Below are 19,830 nucleotides of genomic sequence, written 5' to 3' on the forward strand. Positions count from 1 at the left end.
TAGGCTGCACCACTGAGGGCTTCTAGGCTGCACCACCGAAGGCTTCTAGGCTGCACCACTGAGGGCTTCTAGGCAGCACCACCGAGGCTTCTAGGCTGCACCACTGAGGGCTTCTAGGCTGCACCACCGAAGGCTTCTAGGCTGCACCACCGAGGGCTTCTAGGCTGCACCACCGAGGCTTCTAGGCTGCACCACCGAAGGCTTCTAGGCTGCACCACCGAAGGCTTCTAGGCTGCACCACCGAGGTCTTCTAGGCAGCACCACCGAGGGCTTCTAGGCTGCACCACCGAAGGCTTCTAGGCTGCACCACCGAAGGCTTCTAGGCTGCACCACCGAAGGCTTCTAGGCTGCACCACCGAAGGCTTCTAGGCTGCACCACCGAGGGCTTCTAGGCTGCACCACTGAGGGCTTCTAGGCTGCACCACCGAAGGCTTCTAGGCTGCACCACCGAAGGCTTCTAGGCTGCACCACTGAGGGCTTCTAGGCTGCACCACTGAGGGCTTCTAGGCTGCACCACCGAGGCTTCTAGGCTGCACCACTGAGGGCTTCTAGGCTGCACCACCGAAGGCTTCTAGGCTGCACCACCGAGGTCTTCTAGGCTGCACCACTGAGGGCTTCTAGGCTGCACCACCGAAGGCTTCTAGGCTGCACCACCGAAGGCTTCTAGGCTGCACCACCGAGGCTTCTAGGCTGCACCACCGAGGCTTCTAGGCTGCACCACCGAAGGCTTCTAGGCTGCACCACCGAAGGCTTCTAGGCTGCACCACCGAGGGCTTCTAGGCTGCACCACTGAGGGCTTCTAGGCTGCACCACCGAAGGCTTCTAGGCTGCACCACTGAGGGCTTCTAGGCTGCACCACCGAGGGCTTCTAGGCTGCACCACCGAAGGCTTCTAGGCTGCACCACCGAGGGCTTCTAGGCTGCACCACTGAGGGCTTCTAGGCTGCACCACCGAGGGCTTCTAGGCTGCACCACTGAGGGCTTCTAGGCTGCACCACCGAAGGCTTCTAGGCTGCACCACTGAGGGCTTCTAGGCAGCACCACCGAGGCTTCTAGGCTGCACCACTGAGGGCTTCTAGGCTGCACCACCGAAGGCTTCTAGGCTGCACCACCGAGGGCTTCTAGGCTGCACCACCGAGGCTTCTAGGCTGCACCACCGAAGGCTTCTAGGCTGCACCACCGAACGCTTCTAGGCTGCACCACCGAGGTCTTCTAGGCAGCACCACCGAGGGCTTCTAGGCTGCACCACCGAAGGCTTCTAGGCTGCACCACCGAAGGCTTCTAGGCTGCACCACCGAAGGCTTCTAGGCTGCACCACCGAAGGCTTCTAGGCTGCACCACCGAGGGCTTCTAGGCTGCACCACTGAGGGCTTCTAGGCTGCACCACCGAAGGCTTCTAGGCTGCACCACCGAAGGCTTCTAGGCTGCACCACTGAGGGCTTCTAGGCTGCACCACTGAGGGCTTCTAGGCTGCACCACCGAGGCTTCTAGGCTGCACCACTGAGGGCTTCTAGGCTGCACCACCGAAGGCTTCTAGGCTGCACCACCGAGGCTTCTAGGCTGCACCACCGAAGGCTTCTAGGCTGCACCACTGAGGGCTTCTAGGCTGCACCACTGAGGGCTTCTAGGCTGCACCACCGAAGGCTTCTAGGCTGCACCACTGAGGGCTTCTAGGCTGCACCACCGAAGGCTTCTAGGCTGCACCACCGAGGCTTCTAGGCTGCACCACCGAAGGCTTCTAGGCTGCACCACTGAGGGCTTCTAGGCTGCACCACTGAGGGCTTCTAGGCTGCACCACCGAAGGCTTCTAGGCTGCACCACCGAGGTCTTCTAGGCTGCACCACCGAAGGCTTCTAGGCTGCACCACTGAGGGCTTCTAGGCTGCACCACCGAAGGCTTCTAGGCTGCACCACTGAGGGCTTCTAGGCTGCACCACCGAAGGCTTCTAGGCTGCACCACCGAGGCTTCTAGGCTGCACCACCGAAGGCTTCTAGGCTGCACCACTGAGGGCTTCTAGGCTGCACCACTGAGGGCTTCTAGGCTGCACCACCGAAGGCTTCTAGGCAGCACCACCGAGGGCATCTAGGCTGCACCACTGAGGGCTTCTAGGCTGCACCACTGAGGGCTTCTAGGCTGCACCACCGAGGGCTTCTAGGCTGCACCACCGAAGGCTTCTAGGCAGCACCACCGAAGGCTTCTAGGCAGCACCACCGAGGCTTCTAGGCTGCACCACCGAAGGCTTCTAGGCTGCACCACCGAGGGCTTCTAGGCTGCACCACCGAGGGCTTCTAGGCTGCACCACCGAGGGCTTCTAGGCTGCACCACCGAGGGCTTCTAGGCTGCACCACTGAGGGCTTCTAGGCTGCACCACCGAGGTCTTCTAGGCTGCACCACTGAGGGCTTCTAGGCTGCACCACCGAGGGCTTCTAGGCTGCACCACCGAGGTCTTCTAGGCTGCACCACTGAGGGCTTCTAGGCTGCACCACTGAGGTCTTCTAGGCTGCACCACTGAGGGCTTCTAGGCTGCACCACTGAGGGCTTCTAGGCTGCACCACCGAAGGCTTCTAGGCTGCACCACCGAGGTCTTCTAGGCTGCACCACTGAGGGCTTCTAGGCTGCACCACCGAGCGCTTCTAGGCTGCACCACCGAGGGCTTCTAGGCAGCACCACCGAGGGCATCTAGGCTGCACCACCGAGGTCTTCTAGGCTGCACCACTGAGGGCTTCTAGGCTGCACCACCGAGGGCTTCTAGGCTGCACCACTGAGGGCTTCTAGGCTGCACCACTGAGGGCTTCTAAGCTGCACCAACAAAGGCTTCTAGGCTGCACCACTGAGGGCTTTTAAGCTGCACCACCGAGGGCTTCTAGGCTGCACCACTGAGGGCTTCTAGGCTGCACCAACAAAGGCTTCTAGGCTGCACCACTGAGGGCTTCTAAGCTGCACCACCGAGGGCTTCTAGGCTGCACCACTGAGGGCTTCTAGGCTGCACCAACAAAGGCTTCTAGGCTGCACCACTGAGGGCTTCTAAGCTGCACCACCGAGGCTTTATAGGCTGCACCACCGAGGGCTTCTAGGCTGCACCACCGAGGGCTTCTAGGCTGCACCACTGAGGGCAACTAGGCTGCACCACCGAGGCTTTATAGGCTGCACCACCGAGGGCTTCTAGGCTGCACCACTGAGGGCTTCTAAGCTGCACCAACAAAGGCTTCTAAGCTGCACCACTGAGGGCTTCTAGGCTGCACCACCGAGGCTTTATAGGCTGCACCACCGAGGGCTTCTGGGCTGCACCACTGAGCATGGGTGGATAGAGCATTGGTGCAATGTGTGAAGCCGCAGGGGCCCTTAGGGGCCACAACTGCCAGAGCAGGCGAATTTGAGCATTGTGATGAGTGCTTGGACTGTAAGGGCCCATACGTTGTTACTGCACAGGGCCCCTTCTGTCTGTGTCCACATAGGCTGCACCACTGAGACCCTATAGAGATCTGGTAGGTGCAGAGTTGTCATGGGGGCGCCAGGTACTATGTCCATGACTCCTCTGCAGGGGGATGTTTCCGGGGTCTTTGCTCCTGTTCTCACGTCTCCTCCATTCTCCCCCAGAAAGAAGAAGTGAAGAAGAACGTGTTCATCATCTTCTACCAGGGCGACCAACTGAAGCAGAAGATCCGCAAGATCTGTGAGGGGTGCGCGGGGGCCTCTGGGGGCGGCTTGTGGTGGGAGCGGGTGTGATATTGGGGAGCCCCCTGATCTGAGCCCCTTTTTTTTTTTAATTTGTCCCCTTTTTTCGCTTGCGGTCATTGATCGAGGTTCACACAGATTTTCCTGGCGATGGCGTCGTCTCCCATTGTAAATCGTAGATAAAAAAACGGCAGCGACCGTTCTCATCTTCTTATGTTACAGGTTTAAAGCTACAGTGTACCCGTGTCCGGAGTCCGCAGCCGAGCGCAGGGACATGGCCGCCGACGTGAACACCAGGATCGAGGATCTGAACGCGGTGCGTGGGGGAGGGGCAGCATGCCTGACCACAATATGGACCCGATCAATTATCGCAGTTTTGCCTTTTTTTTTTATTTTGTGATTATTTTTTAATAATTATAATTATTTATATTTTTATATATCGTCATTTTTCGTACATTTTGCGCCTTTCTTTGATTCCATATTATATTTTTGCCTTTTTTTCCTGTTCCTCTTTGTGGGCGCAGGTTTTAGTTCCTCAGATGTTTGGGGTGGATGAATCAATTGCAATTATTTAAAAACTTTTCAAAAAGTTGCGAAACTTTTGAGTAAATGTTTCTCCTTTCTCCCCCAGAGATATTTTTTTTTTGATATTCAAATGTTTTTATCAGAACGTTCAACTTTTTGCTCAAAAAGAAAAAAAAGAAAAAAGGTGTTAGACCAAAAAACCTTCTTGAATGTTGACAGGAAGGAAAAGTGACAAATATTGCAAGACAGAATAAAAAACACGGGTTGAAAAAAATTGCAGATGGCGATCTGGATTTTAATTTTTGTGTTTTTTAATGACTTTTTGGAGCAAAATAATCGCACAATCCATTAAAATATCGCTCACGGCTGTAACATTTGCATCAAAAAATTGTGACTTAAAAAAAGAGTGAAAAATAATAAATCAGTCGCCAAAATCTGAGATCAAGCTGTAAAAATGCTTCAAAATATGCGCAGTGATTTGGCGTAAAAAAAAAAGGCAGATGCGATAATGAATAGGGCCCCATGCGCCTGTGTGATGATCTTCATGAAGCAGGCGGCTCAGGATGAACATTTCTCATCCGTTTCAGGTGATTACGCAGACGGAGTCGCACCGGCAGCGCGTGTTGTTGGAGGCGGCGCAGAATCTCTCCGGCTGGATGATTAAGGTGAAGAAGATGAAGGCCGTGTACCACGTGCTGAACCTGTGCAACATCGACGTCACCCAGCAGTGCGTCATTGCCGAGATCTGGTGCCCGGTGAACGACAAGGAGCGCATCAAACGGGCGCTGCACCGCGGGATGGTGAGAGTCGCTATGTCGGATATAACCAGGGGCCCCCAGTGATACATTGTAACGGCGTCCTCCATTGCAGGAGCGCAGCGGCTCCACCATCGCTCCCATCCTGACCGATATACCCACCAAAATGGAGCCGCCGACCTTCAACCGGACCAACAAGTTCACCTCCGGCTTCCAGAACATCATCGACGCCTACGGGGTCGGGAACTACAGAGAGATGAACCCAAGTAAGATCCTTCCGGGGGGGACGGGATCATTGTTGGGGAGCGGAGACGTCGTCCTAATGAGTGCCCTCCTCCCGTCCAGCCCCGTACACCATCGTCACCTTCCCCTTCCTCTTCGCGGTGATGTTTGGCGACTGCGGACACGGCGCCGTCATGTTAGGGTTCGCGGCCTGGATGGTGGCGAACGAGAAAAAGCTTCTGGCTGCCAAGACGGACAATGAGGTGAGAGGACGGGGGAAGGGAAATATCTGGTCTGAAGCGTTTCGCCGGGCATAAACCGCCTACTGAATGTGCGCCAGGTGCTGTGTAACCAGCAACATTGCAGCATGTAAATGGTTAACGAGTGCAGCATCTAAATGGTTAACAGAGAGAGGGGCTTCTAATGTCGCCCTAGAGCCTGATGCGACCCCACTGTAGCCGGGGACCGGACCCTCTTAGGCCATATATGTTCACGCCACCCATAGGTTTTTACGCTTTTCTTTGTCTCCCTTCTTCTTACCATTGACGGCCTTATGCGTGTTGTGTCTGGAGCTGACGTTTATTGCTTTCATTTCCGGTACATAAAGATTTTTTTTGCCTTATATTCTATTTTTAGGGGAGATAAGAAAATGTTTAAAAAAACGCAGACTTTTAGGGACACTTTTATGTCTTTTTACACATTTTATGGAGTCCTGGACTCGCACTACGTACAGGTAAAATGTTTGCAGGATATTGATGTCAATTACGATTTGGCAAATGTCATCTACCACTCGTCTCCTCAAGACACATGATAGATGAAAGAAAGAAAAAGTGGGGGGAATATGAGGGACCTCAAGGAATTTTTATATTTTCTATGACACCTCCCCCTTTTTGAGGTGGCGTAGGGGCCGATTAACAGATTCCCCCTTAAGCCTACCTTACGGCCCACCCTTCCTGGATTCTCTGTTGGGGATTCAGGGATAGGCTTCTCCGGGGGGTTACTCTGACAGGTCTGGGACTCCTGGCTAGGGGTAGCCAAAAGTGACGCTAAAGCCCCAAACTTACAGGAATCCCCTGAGACCTGTTCTGGGTCAATCAATGGTCCTGTTATCCCACTTGATGATGGGAGTCCAGAACACAGGACGTTTCCTGCATTCTGGGCTCTCGGGCCGAGGGTGACAGGCTTTTTCCCTGGGGAATACCATTTTCCTTTTTGTACAACAGGCTGTGGGAGATACCAGCCCACCACCCTGACCAACTTTAGGTACAATTTTCCCACCCGTCTGACAGGCTAGGGGTACCTTTTCCCTATGCTCTCTAAATACAACAAGATAAAAATTAAACTTTCCTCATCGTCTTTCCCATTGCTCTCGTAGATCTGGAACACGTTCTTCGGGGGCCGGTACCTGATCCTCCTCATGGGCGTGTTCTCCATCTACACTGGCTTCATCTACAACGACTGCTTCTCCAAGTCATTCAACTTCTTTGGTTCGTCATGGCGGGTGCGGCCCATGTTCACCAACGGCTCCTGGAAGTAGGTTCCTTTCCCTTGCCCTCTCCACCCCGTCCTCACCTTGTCTCCTCCACCCTGTCCTCACCTCACCCCCTCCACCCAGTCCTCGTCTCATCTCCTCCACCCCGTCCTCACCTTGTCTCCTCCACCCTGTCCTCACCTCGCCCCCTCCACCTGTTCCTTACATCGTCTCCTCCACCTGTTCCTTACCTCGTCTTGTCCCCTCCACCTGTTCCTTACATCGTCTCCTCCACCCCGTCCTCGTCTCGTCCCCTCCACCTGTTCCTTACCTCGTCTCCTCCACCCCGTCCTCGTCTCGTCCCCTCCACCTGTTCCTTACCTCGTCTCCTCCACCTCATCCTCGTCTCGTCCCCTCCACCTGTTCCTTACCTCGTCTCCTCCACCCCGTCCTCGTCTCGTCCCCTCCACCTGTTCCTTACCTCCTCTCCTCCACTTCGTCCTCGTCTCGTCCCCTCCACCTGTTCCTCACCTCGTCCCCTCCACCCGGTCCTAACCCCCTCGCCCGTCCTCGATATTCTGGACACATTGTAGACATCTCTGGTTACCTTCCTTCTCCCTCTTCCTAGCGATAATTTATTGCACCAGGGATTAGATTTACAGCTGGACCCGAAGGTCACCGGCGTGTATTCCGGGAACCCGTACCCGTTTGGCATCGACCCGGTGAGTTTATTTCCAGGTTTTCTGTGTCTTTAGTTTCGGGGGATTGCGCCCCAATATTTCCTGCTGTTCCTCCAGATCTGGAATATCGCTAAGAACAAGCTGACCTTCCTGAACTCCTACAAGATGAAGATGTCGGTGGTGATGGGGATCACACAGATGGTGTTCGGGGTGATGCTCGGTCTCCTCAACCACATGTGAGTGCGGGACTCTAAAAAGGGGAAAAGAGAGTTTCTAATGGATGGTCTCAATCTAAACTCAAACTAATGGATGGTCTCATCATCTGCATAGGGGTGTACTGGGCTGCGGAGGATCAGTATGGGGGTGTCCTGGGCGGCAGAGGATTAGTACGGGGGTGTCCTGAGCGGCAGAGGATTAGTACGGGGGTGTCCTGAGCGGCAGAGGATTAGTACGGGGGTGTCCTGAGCGGCAGAGGATCAGTACGGGGGTGTCCTGAGCGGTAGAGGATCAGTACGGGGGTGTCCTGAGGTGCAGAGGATTAGTACGGGGGTGTCCTGAGCGGCAGAGGATCAGTACGGGGGTGTCCTGAGCGGTAGAGGATCAGTACGGGGGTGTCCTGAGGTGCAGAGGATCAGTACGGGGGTGTCCTGAGGTGCAGAGGATCAGTACGGGGGTGTCCTGAGGTGCAGAGGATCAGTACGGGGGTGTCCTGGTCTGCAGTGGATCAGTATGGGAGTGTCCTGGGTGGTAGAGGATCAGTACGGGGGTGTCCTGAGCGGCAGAGGATCAGTACGGGGGTGTCCTGAGCGGTAGAGGATCAGTACGGGGGTGTCCTGAGGTGCAGAGGATCAGTACGGGGGTGTCCTGGGTGGTAGAGGATCAGTATGGGGGTGTCCTGAGCGGTAGAGGATCAGTACGGGGGTGTCCTGAGGTGCAGAGGATCAGTACGGGGGTGTCCTGAGGTGCAGAGGATCAGTACGGGGGTGTCCTGAGCTGCAGAGGATCAGTACGGGGGTGTCCTGAGCTGCAGAGGATCAGTACGGGGGTGTCCTGGGCGGCAGAGCATTAGTATGGGTGGTCCCAGCATCTGGGGGGCTCTCACTCATGATTTCTCTCTACTTTGCAGCAATTTCCGCCGACACATTAACATCGTCCTGCAGTTTATCCCGGAGATGATCTTCATCCTCTGTCTCTTCGGTTATCTCGTCTTCATGATCATCTTTAAGTGGTGCAAGTACAACGCGGGGAACTCGCAGGAGGCCCCCAGTATCCTCATCCACTTCATCAACATGTTCCTGTTCAACTACAACGACCCGACCAACGCGCCGCTGTACGAGCACCAGGTACGGCCGGGGGGCATCCAGGTCCGCGCCCAGTCCTGGGGGCCACACTGAGTGCTGATGTAGGAGCGCCTTCTGTCCAGCAGAGGGCACCAGCGGTGTCTCGGCATGCTGGGACTTGTGGTTCTCCTACATTAGGCACATCACTAATAATATCTGATCTCTGCGCGGTTTCAGAAAGAAGTCCAGAGTTTCCTGGTCATATTCGCGATCATCGCTGTTCCCTGGATGCTGCTGATCAAACCCTTCATCCTGCGAGCAAAACACCACAAGCAGCAGCGAATGGTAAGAGCGGACCCCCGACCTGATTAGGGGCCGTCACACCGAGCTGTCGGAGCGGAAACTTCCCAAAAATGACACGTCGGGGGCATAAAAACATAAAAATCTGAAACGGCTGATAACAGAGAATAATGCACTGTAGTCTCCTGCCCTGTTCTGCCCTCACACACCAGACACGATCTGTCTTCTCACCGCTGGCTGCGCTTTGTCCTCCACAGCTGCACTCGTCATCTGCACCTGAAGAAGATATTGAGATCACAGAAGTGGAAAATGCAAATCACTCCAAGAAGGAGGCTAAGAAGGAGGAGGCCGCGGCTGCCCACGGAGGACACGATGACCACGGGGGACACGGCGGCGAGGTCTGCATATCTGCTCCTCGGGGGCAGGACAAATGCAGATTATGCAATATGTAACAAACTATTAACCCTCTCCCAGCACGGAGTCTGGGATATTCACATACGGCCCCGTCTATCCATCATCTCTACCACAGCTCCCGTCACAAACATCCCCGTCCAAGAGCTTCACTGTACAGCTGACAAAAAGGCGGGTGGCAGCAATGCTGTAGTACCAGTCCTGGCAGACAGGTGGCAGCAGAGCTGTAGTTCCAGTGTTGGCAGGCAATTGGCAGCAGAGCTGTAGTACCAGTCCTGGCAGGCAGGTGGCAGCAGAGCTGTACTACCAGTCCTGGCAAACAGGTGGCAGCAGAGCTGTAGTACCAGTCCTGGCAGGCAGGTGGCCGCAGAGCTGTTCTACCAGTCCCGGCAACCAGGTGGCAGCAGAGCTGTAGTACCATACCTGGCAGGCAGGTGGCAGCAGAGCTGTAGTACCAGTTTCGGGAGGCAGGTGGCAGCAGAGCTGTAGTACCAGTCCTGGCAGGCAGGTGGCAGCAGAGCTGTAGTACCAGTTTCGGGAGGCAGGTGGCAGCAGAGCTGTAGTACCAGTCCTGGCAGGCAGGTGGCAGCAGAGCTGTAGTACCAGTCCTGGGAGGCAGGTGGCAGCAGAGCTGTAGTACCAGTTTCAGGAGGCAAATGGCAGCAGAGCTGTAGTACCAGTCCTGGGAGGTAGGTGGCAGCAGAGCTGTAGTACCAGTCCTGGGAGGCAGGTGGCAGCAGAGGTGCAGTACCAGTCCTGGCAGGCAGGTGGCAGCAGAGCTGTAGTACCAGTCCTGGGAGGCAGGTGGCAGCAGAGCTGTAGTACCAGTCCTGGGAGGCAGGTGGCAGCAGAGGTGCAGTACCAGTCCTGGCAGGCAGGTGGCAGCAGAGCTGTTCTACCAGTCCCGGCAACCAGGTGGCAGCAGAGCTGTAGTACCAGTCCTGGCAGGCAGGTGGCAGCAGAGGTGTAGTACCAGTCCTGGCAGGCAGGTGGCAGCAGAGGTGTAGTACCAGTCCTGTCAGGCAGGAGGCAGCAGAGCTCTAGTACCAGTCCTGGCAGGCAGGTGGCAGCAGAGCTGTAGTACCAGTCCTGGCAGGCAGGTGGCAGCAGAACTGTACTACCAGTCCAGGGAGGTAGGTGGCAGCAGAGCAGTAGTACCAGTCCTGGCAAGCAGGTGGCAGCAGAGGTGTAGTACCAGTCCTGGGAGGCAGGTGGCAGCAGAGGTGCAGTACCAGTCCTGGCAGGCAGGTGGCAGCAGAGCTGTAGTACCAGTCCTGGGAGGCAGGTGGCAGCAGAGCTGTAGTACCAGTTTCGGGAGGCAGGTGGCAGCAGAGCTGTAGTACCAGTCCTGGCAGGCAGGTGGCAGCAGAGCTGTAGTACCAGTCCTGGGAGGCAGGTGGCAGCAGAGCTGTAGTACCAGTTTCGGGAGGCAGGTGGCAGCAGAGCTGTAGTACCAGTCCTGGGAGGTAGGTGGCAGCAGAGCTGTAGTACCAGTCCTGGGAGGCAGGTGGCAGCAGAGGTGCAGTACCAGTCCTGGCAGGCAGGTGGCAGCAGAGCTGTAGCACCAGTCCTGGGAGGCAGGTGGCAGCAGAGCTGTAGTACCAGTCCTGGCAGGCAGGTGACAGCAGAGGTGTAGTACCAGTCCTAGCAGGCAGGTGGCAGCAGAGCTGTAGTACCAGTCCTGGCAGGCAGGTGGCAGCAGAGCTGTAGTACTAGTCCTGGCAGGCAGGTGACAGCAGAGATGTAGTACCAGTCCTAGCAGGCAGGTGACAGCAGAGGTGTAGTACCAGTCCTAGCAGGCAGGTGGCAGCAGAGCTGTAGTACCAGTCCTGGCAGGCAGGTGGCAGCGGAGCTCTAGTACCAGTCCTGGCAGGCAGGTGGCAGCAGAGGTGTAGTACCAGTCCTGGCAGGCAGGTGGCAGCAGAGCTGTAGTACCAGTCCCGGGAGGTAGCTGGCAGCAGAGCTGTAGTACCAGTCCTGGCAGGCAGGTGGCAGCAGAGGTGTAGTACCAGTCATGGCAGGCAGGTGGCAGCAGAGCTCTAGTACCAGTTTTGGGAGGCAGGTGGCAGCAGAGCTGTAGTACCAGTCCTGTCAGGCAAAAGGCAGTAGAGCTCTAGTACCAGTCCTGGCAGGCAGCTGGCAGCAGAGCTGTAGTACCAGTCCTAGCAGGCAGGTGGCAGCAGAGCTGTACTACCAGTCCCGGGAAACAGGTGGCAGCAGGGCTGTAGTACCAGTCCTGGCAGACAGATGGCAGCAGAGCTGTAGTACCAGTCCTGGCAGGAAGGTGACAGCAGAGGTGTAGTACCAGTCCTAGCAGGCAGCTGGCAGCAGAGCTGTAGTACCAGTCCTGGCAGGCAGGTGGCAGCAGAGGTGTAGTACCAGTCCTGGCAGGCAGGTGGCAGCAGAGCTGTAGTACCAGTCCTGGCAGGCAGGTGGCAGCAGAGGTGTAGTACCAGTCCTGGCAGGCAGGTGGCAGCAGAGCTGTAGTACCAGTCCTGGCAGGCAGGTGGCAGCAGAGCTGTAGTACCAGTCCTGGCAGGCAGGTGGCAGCAGAGGTGTAGTACCAGTCATGGCAGGCAGGTGGCAGCAGAGCTGTACTACCAGTCCTGGCAGGCAGGTGGCAGCAGAGCTGTAGTACCAGTCCTGGGAGGCAGGTGGCAGCAGAGCTGTAGTACCAGTCCTGGCAGGCAGGTGGCAGCAGAGCTGTAGTACCAGTCCTGGCAGGCAGGTGGCAGCAGAGGTGTAGTACCAGTCCTGGCAGGCAGGTGGCAGCAGAGCTGTACTACCAGTCCTGGCAGGCAGGTGGCAGCAGAGCTGTAGTACCAGTCCTGGCAAACAGGTGGCAGCAGAGCTGTAGTACCAGTCCTGGCAGGCAGGTGGCAGCAGAACTGTACTACCAGTCCTGGGAGGTAGGTGGCAGCAGAGCTGTAGTACCAGTCCTGGCAAGCAGGTGGCAGCAGAGGTGTAGTACCAGTCCTGGCAGGCAGGTGGCAGCAGAGCAGTAGTACCAGTCCTGGCAGGCAGGAGGCAGCAGAGCTCTAGTACCAGTCCTGGGAGGCAGGTGGCAGCAGAGATGTAGTACCTGTCCTGGCAGGCAGGGGGCAGCAGTTCTGTAGTACCGGCCCCAGCAGACAGGGGGTAGTAGCAGTGCTGTAGTACCAGTCCTGGCAAGCAGGTGGCAGCAGAGCTGTAGTACCAGTCCTGGCAAGCAGGTGGCAGCAGAACTGTACTACCAGTCCTGGGAGGTAGGTGGCAGCAGAGCTGTACTACCAGTCCTGGCAGGCAGGTGGCAGCAGAGCAGTAGTACCAGTCCTGGCAGGCAGGAGGCAGCAGAGCTCTAGTACCAGTCCTGGGAGGCAGGTGGCAGCAGAGATGTAGTACCTGTCCTGGCAGGCAGGTGGCAGCAGAGATTTAGTACCTGTCCTGGCAGGCAGGTGGCAGCAGAGCTGTAGTACCAGTCCTGGCAGGCAGGTGGTAGCAGTGCTGTAGTGCCGGCCCCAGCAGGCAGGTGGCAGCAGTGCTGTAGTACCGTCCTCAGCAGGCAGGGGGCAGCAGTGCTGTAGTACCGTCCTCAGCAGGCAGGGGGCAGCAGTACTGTAGTACCGGCCCTAGCAGACAGGTGGTAGCAGTGCTGTAGTACCGGCCCTAGCAGACAGGTGGTAGCAGTGCTGTAGTACTGGCCCCAGCAGGCAAGGGGCAGCAGTTCTGTAGTACTGGCCCCAGCAGACGGGGTAGTAGCAGTGCTGTAGTACCGTCCTCAGCAGGCAGGTGGTAGCAGTGCTATAGTACCAGTCCTGGCAGGCAGGTGGCAGCAGAACTGTACTACCAGTCCTGGGAGGTAGGTGGCAGCAGAGCTGTAGTACCAGTCCTGGCAAGCAGCTGGCAGCAGAGCTCTAGTACCAGTCCTGGGAGGCAGGTGGCAGCAGAGATGTAGTACCTGTCCTGGCAGGCAGGTGGCAGCAGAGCTGTAGTACCAGTCCTGGCAGGCAGGTGACAGCAGAGGTGTAGTACCAGTCCTGGCAGGCAGGTGGTAGCAGTGCTGTAGTGCCGGCCCCAGCAGGCAGGTGGCAGCAGTGCTGTAGTATCGTCCCCAGCAGGTAGGGGGCAGCAGTGCTATAGTACCGTCCTCAGCAGACAGGGGGCAGCAGTGCTGTAGTACCGTCCTCAGCAGGCAGGTGGAAGCAGTGCTGTAGTACCGGCCCTAGCAGACAGGTGGTAGCAGTTCTGTAGTACCGTCCCCAGCAGGCAGGGGGCAGCAGTGCTATAGTACCGTCCTCAGCAGACAGGGGGCAGCAGTGCTGTAGTACCGTCCTCAGCAGGCAGGAGGCAGCAGTGCTGTAGTACCGTCCTCAGCAGGCAGGTGGAAGCAGTGCTGTAGTACCGTCCTCAGCAGGCAGGTGGTAGCAGTGCTGTAGTACCGGCCCCAGCAGGCAGGGGGCAGCAGTGCTGTAGTACCGTCCTCAGCAGGCAGGTGGAAGCAGTGCTGTAGTACTGTCCTCAGCAGGCAGGTGGTAGCAGTGCTGTAGTACCGGCCCTAGCAGACAGGTGGTAGCAGTTCTGTAGTACCGTCCCCAGCAGGCAGGTGGTAGCAGTGCTGTAGTACCGGCCCCAGCAGGCAGGGGGCAGCAGTTCTGTAGTACTGGCCCCAGCAGACGGGGTAGTAGCAGTGCTGTAGTACCGTCCTCAGCAGGCAGGTGGTAGCAGTGCTGTAGTACCGGCCCTTGCAGACAGGGGGCAGCAGTTCTGTAGTACTGGCCCCAGCAGACGGGGTAGTAGCAGTGCTGTAGTACCAGTCCTGGCAAACAGGTGGCAGCAGAGCTGTAGTACCAGTCCTGGCAGGCAGGTGGCAGCAGAACTGTACTACCAGTCCTGGGAGGTAGGTGGCAGCAGAGCTGTAGTACCAGTCCTGGCAAGCAGCTGGCAGCAGAGGTGTAGTACCAGTCCTGGCAGGCAGGTGGCAGCAGAGCTCTAGTACCAGTCCTGGGAGGCAGGTGGCAGCAGAGATGTAGTACCTGTCCTGGCAGGCAGGTGGCAGCAGAGATGTAGTACCTGTCCTGGCAGGCAGGTGGCAGCAGAGCTGTAGTACCAGTCCTGGCAGGCAGGTGACAGCAGAGGTGTAGTACCAGTCCTGGCAGGCAGGTGGTAGCAGTGCTGTAGTGCCGGCCCCAGCAGGCAGGTGGCAGCAGTGCTGTAGTATCGTCCCCAGCAGGTAGGGGGCAGCAGTGCTATAGTACCGTCCTCAGCAGACAGGGGGCAGCAGTGCTGTAGTACCGTCCTCAGCAGGCAGGGGGCAGCAGTGCTGTAGTACCGGCCCTAGCAGACAGGTGGTAGCAGTTCTGTAGTACCGTCCCCAGCAGGCAGGGGGCAGCAGTGCTATAGTACCGTCCTCAGCAGACAGGGGGCAGCAGTGCTGTAGTACCGTCCTCAGCAGGCAGGGGGCAGCAGTGCTGTAGTACCGTCCTCAGCAGGCAGGGGGCAGCAGTGCTATAGTACCGTCCTCAGCAGACAGGGGGCAGCAGTGCTGTAGTACCAGTCCTGGCAGGCAGGTGACAGCAGAGGTGTAGTACCAGTCCTGGCAGGCAGGTGGTAGCAGTGCTGTAGTACCGTCCTCAGCAGGCAGGGGGCAGCAGTGCTATAGTACCGTACTCAGCAGACAGGGGGCAGCAGTGCTGTAGTACCGTCCTCAGCAGGCAGGGGGCAGCAGTGCTGTAGTACCGTCCTCAGCAGGCAGGTGGAAGCAGTGCTGTAGTACCGTCCTCAGCAGGCAGGTGGTAGCAGTACTGTAGTACCGGCCCCAGCAGACAGGTGGTAGCAGTGCTGTAGTACCGGCCCCAGCAGGCAGGGGGCAGGCGACATCACGTAATGAATGAAATGTTTACAGTTTGGAAGGAACGTTTTTTCCTGTGTTGTCGGGTAAGCTCCGCCCCTTCATGGAATGTGGGATCAGCGGAGGCTGTGATAGTAGCGACAGGGAGATCTGAGGAGGCGCTGTGTGATAAGGTGATAATTTGCTGATGAACTACCGGGCCCCGTGTGACGGCTCCTCCACTTCCTTTACAGTTTGATTTCGGCGACATATTTGTCCACCAAGCCATCCACACCATAGAGTACTGCCTGGGCTGCATCTCCAACACCGCCTCCTACCTGCGTCTCTGGGCCCTGAGTCTGGCGCATGCACGTAAGACAATGATGGAACCTCCATCCTTCCCTTTAATGTCCGCAGTGTAATACTTCACCTTTAAGTAGCACTAGGGCCCCGGTGACCTACATGTGGTCGGGGTGCGTTGTGGCCCCTCTACTGACCTCTGTCACCCAATAAAATGAATATTCGGAGGCTTGTGCTCCTCCTGGGCGTGTCACTCAGTTTTCTGACGCTCTGATTTGCTGCTGTATTAACCTCCGCATGTTCCTCCCCTGCAGAGCTCTCCGAGGTCTTGTGGACCATGGTGATGCACAGCGGTCTCTCCAGCAATGGGTGGGGTGGCCTTGTTGGTGTTTTTATCATTTTTGCTATCTTTGCCGTCCTCACGATAGCCATTCTGTTGATCATGGAGGGTCTGTCTGCCTTCCTGCACGCCCTGCGTCTCCACTGGTGAGTACTGAGCGGCCCATGGTCAAGTGAATGTGGTGACCTCACGTGATGAGCTGAAGGGTGCAAAGTATCCCATCTGTAGCAGTATAAAGCATGAGGGCTCCTCGGGGGCGGGGCTTATGCTCCTCACAGGACTGTTTGCTTGTATTTGTGTTCTTGTGATTTTCCGGAGCTGTGATAGCGGCGTCTCCTCTCACTTCGCTTCTCTCCTCAGGGTGGAGTTCCAGAACAAGTTTTACTCCGGCACCGGGCACATGTTCAGTCCGTTCTCCTTCCAGCGCATTCTGGAGGGCTCCGCTGATGATTAGAAGAACTGACCAAAAATAATGAAGACAGTGACGTATTGGGATGTATAAGGAATCAGCGCCGGACTCCATCTCATATAAACACTTGGTCTTTTAATAAAACATCATTTATTTTCTGATTATTGTGATCAGTTGTTTCTCAAGTTTTTCACATAATCAAATTAGCTCCAGAGCTGCATTCTTAATGGAGCAGGACTTCACACCTCTCTGATTCTTCTGCTGGTTCAGTGTCTGTGAAAAGATCCATGCGAGGAGGAGGAATGCCAGGCAAAACTGTGAGAGCAGCAGTAAGTGTATGTGCAGCTCTGGTAGTGACTGGAGGATAAGACAAGGTGTAACAGCAGAATAGTGAGTGCAGCTCTGGAGTTGACTGGAGGATAAGACACGATGTATCAACAGAATAGTGAGTGCAGCTCTGGAGGTGACTGGAGGATAAGACAAGGTGTAACAGCAGAATAGTGAGCGCAGCTGTGGAGGTAACTGGGGGATAAGAAACAATGTAACAGCAGAATAGTGAGTGCAGCTCTGGAGATAATTAATAGTACAAGTAATTAATTTCTACTCTCTTATATAGCGCCATGAAATTCCACAACATGTTCTAGACATGATCATCTATGTAACTCTTGGGCCCACAATCTATTTTCTCAATCCGTATTTATATCACTGATCCACCGTGCTGCTCTATAGTGAAGTACTAACCACCAAGCCACCATGCTGCTCTATATACAGTACACTGCTAACCATTGAAATCCGGCGTGGGTTCCCCTGTATTTTTTATAACCAGCCAGGCAAAACTGACAGCTGGGGGCTGCAACCCTCAGCATTAGCAAGGCTGGTTATCAAGAATAGAGGGGTCCCCACGCCGTCTTTTTAAATAATTTAAAAAAACAATGGGGGTCCTCCCCATTTTTGACAACCAGCCTTGCTAAAGCAGACAGCTGGGGTTGGTATTCTCTGGCTGGTAAGGGCCATGGATATTGGCCCCTCAAAGCCTAAAAATAACAGCCGGCAGCCGCACAGAAATTGCTCATCTACTATTATGTCCTTTAGTTGAAAAATAAACAAAACACAGTTTTCCATTTTTATTTAAAAGGAACAAACACCTAACGCCCAATTCCACCGAATCCCTCGTCTCCTGTAATAAAAAAAAATAAGAAACAACCATATCCCTCACCCAGGGCCGGCTCCCCCCCCCCCCCCCTCCCCCTTTAACACATACCACGATCCATGATGCCCAGATACAGCAGGAGGGGTATACAGTGTATATATACAGGAGGAGCGGTACTGTGCAGTGTATATATACAGGAGGAGCGGTACTGTGCAGTGTATATATACAGGAGGAGTGCTACTGTGCAGTGTATATATACAGGAGGAGTGGTACTGTGCAGTGTATATATACAGGAGGAGTGGTACTGTGCAGTGTATATATACAGGAGGAGTGGTACTGTGCAGTGTATATATACAGGACAGACGGAGTGGTACTGTGCAGTGTATATATACAGGAGGAGTGGTACTGTGCAGTGTATATATACAGGAGGAGTGGTACTGTGCAGTGTATATATACAGGAGGAGTGGTACTGTGCAGTGTATATATACAGGAGGAGTGGTACTGTGCAGTGTATATATACAGGAGGAGTGGTACTGTGCAGTGTATATATACAGGAGGAGTGGTACTGTGCAGTGTATATATACAGGAGGAGTGGTGCTGTGCAGTGTATATATACAGGAGGAGTGGTACTGTGCAGTGTATATATACAGGAGGAGCGGTACTGTGCAGTATATATATACAGGAGGAGTGGTACTGTGCAGTGTATATATACAGGAGGAGTGGTACTGTGCAGTGTATATATACAGGAGGAGTGGTACTGTGCAGTGTATATATACAGGAGGAGCGGTACTGTGCAGTGTATATATACAGGAGGAGTGGTACTGTGCAGTGTATATATACAGTACAGGAGGAGTGGTACTGTGCAGTGTATATATACAGGAGGTGTGGTACTGTGCAGTGTATATATACAGGAGGAGTGGTACTGTGCAGTGTATATATACAGGAGGAGCGGTACTGTGCAGTGTATATATACAGGAGGAGTGGTACTGTGCAGTGTATATATACAGTACAGGAGGAGTGGTACTGTGCAGTGTATATATACAGGAGGTGTGGTACTGTGCAGTGTATATATACAGGAGGAGCGGTACTGTGCAGTGTATATATACAGGAGGAGTGCTACTGTGCAGTGTATATATACAGGAGGAGTGGTACTGTGCAGTGTATATATACAGGAGGAGTGGTACTGTGCAGTGTATATATACAGGAGGAGTGCTACTGTGCAGTGTATATATACAGGAGGAGTGGTACTGTGCAGTGTATATATACAGGAGGAGTGGTACTGTGCAGTGTATATATACAGGAGGAGTGCTACTGTGCAGTGTATATATACAGGAGGAGTGGTACTGTGCAGTGTATATATACAGGAGGAGTGGTACTGTGCAGTGTATATATACAGGAGGAGTGGTACTGTGCAGTGTATATATACAGGAGGAGTGGTACTGTGCAGTGTATTTATACAGGACAGGAGGAGCGGTACTGTGCAGTGTATATATATAGGAGGAGCGGTACTGTGCAGTGTATATGTACAGGAGGAGCGGTACTGTGCAGTGTATATATATAGGAGGAGTGGTACTGTGCAGTGTATATATACAGGACAGGAGGAGTGGTACTGTGCAGTGTATATATACAGGAGGAGTGGTACTGTGCAGTGTATATATACAGGAGGAGTGGTACTGTGCAGTGTATATATACAGGAGGAGTGGTACTGTGCAGTGTATATATACAGGAGGAGTGGTACTGTGCAGTGTATATATACAGGAGGAGTGGTACTGTGCAGTGTATATGTACAGTACAGGAGGAGTGGTACTGTGCAGTGTATATATATACAGGAGGAGTGGTACTGTGCAGTGTATATATACAGGACAGGAGGAGTGGTACTGTGCAGTGTATATATACAGGAGGAGTGGTACTGTGCAGTGTATATATACAGGAGGAGTGGTACTGTGCAGTGTATATATACAGGAGAAGCGGTACTGTGCAGTGTATATATACAGGAGGAGCGGTACTGTGCAGTGTATATATACAGGAGGAGCGGTACTGTGCAGTGTATATATACAGGACAGGAGGAGTGGTACTGTGCAGTGTATATATACAGGAGGAGTGCTACTGTGCAGTGTATATATACAGGAGGAGTGGTACTGTGCAGTGTATATATACAGGAGGAGCGGTACTGTGCAGTGTATATATACAGGAGGAGCGGGACTGTGCAGTGTATATATACAGGAGGAGTGGTACTGTGCAGTGTATATATACAGGAGGAGCGGGACTGTGCAGTGTATATATACAGGAGGAGCGGGACTGTGCAGTGTATATATACAGGAGGAGTGGTACTGTGCACTGTGTATATACAGGAGGAGTGGTACTGTGCAGTGTATATATACAGGAGGAGCTGGACTGTGCAGTGTATATATACAGGAGGAGCGGGACTGTGCAGTGTATATATACAGGAGGAGTGGTACTGTGCACTGTGTATATACAGGAGGAGTGGAACTGTGCAGTGTATATAT

The 19,830-nt window shown here is 54.7% G+C and overlaps 1 protein-coding gene across 2 annotated transcripts in view; it reads left to right on the plus strand.

Moving 5' to 3' along the window:
* The window catches only part of ATP6V0A4 (ATPase H+ transporting V0 subunit a4), a 29,783-nt gene extending 13,449 nt beyond the window's left edge, over positions 1–16,334 (plus strand). For both annotated transcript variants that reach the window (XM_077267177.1, XM_077267176.1), the window contains 14 exons: positions 3,597–3,679; positions 3,897–3,990; positions 4,787–4,999; positions 5,070–5,220; positions 5,300–5,439; positions 6,552–6,709; positions 7,276–7,369; positions 7,445–7,563; positions 8,454–8,670; positions 8,845–8,952; positions 9,165–9,305; positions 15,379–15,496; positions 15,739–15,910; positions 16,125–16,334. In XM_077267177.1, the coding sequence (XP_077123292.1) occupies positions 3,597–3,679; positions 3,897–3,990; positions 4,787–4,999; positions 5,070–5,220; positions 5,300–5,439; positions 6,552–6,709; positions 7,276–7,369; positions 7,445–7,563; positions 8,454–8,670; positions 8,845–8,952; positions 9,165–9,305; positions 15,379–15,496; positions 15,739–15,910; positions 16,125–16,218 (1,902 nt within the window). In that variant the 3' untranslated portion in view covers positions 16,219–16,334. The remainder of the gene's footprint in view (positions 1–3,596; positions 3,680–3,896; positions 3,991–4,786; positions 5,000–5,069; positions 5,221–5,299; positions 5,440–6,551; positions 6,710–7,275; positions 7,370–7,444; positions 7,564–8,453; positions 8,671–8,844; positions 8,953–9,164; positions 9,306–15,378; positions 15,497–15,738; positions 15,911–16,124) is intronic.
* Positions 16,335–19,830: the final 3,496 nt, after the last annotated feature.

Source organism: Ranitomeya variabilis, chromosome 5 (genome assembly GCF_051348905.1).
Source record: "Ranitomeya variabilis isolate aRanVar5 chromosome 5, aRanVar5.hap1, whole genome shotgun sequence".
Classification (NCBI taxonomy): Eukaryota; Metazoa; Chordata; class Amphibia; order Anura; family Dendrobatidae; genus Ranitomeya; species Ranitomeya variabilis.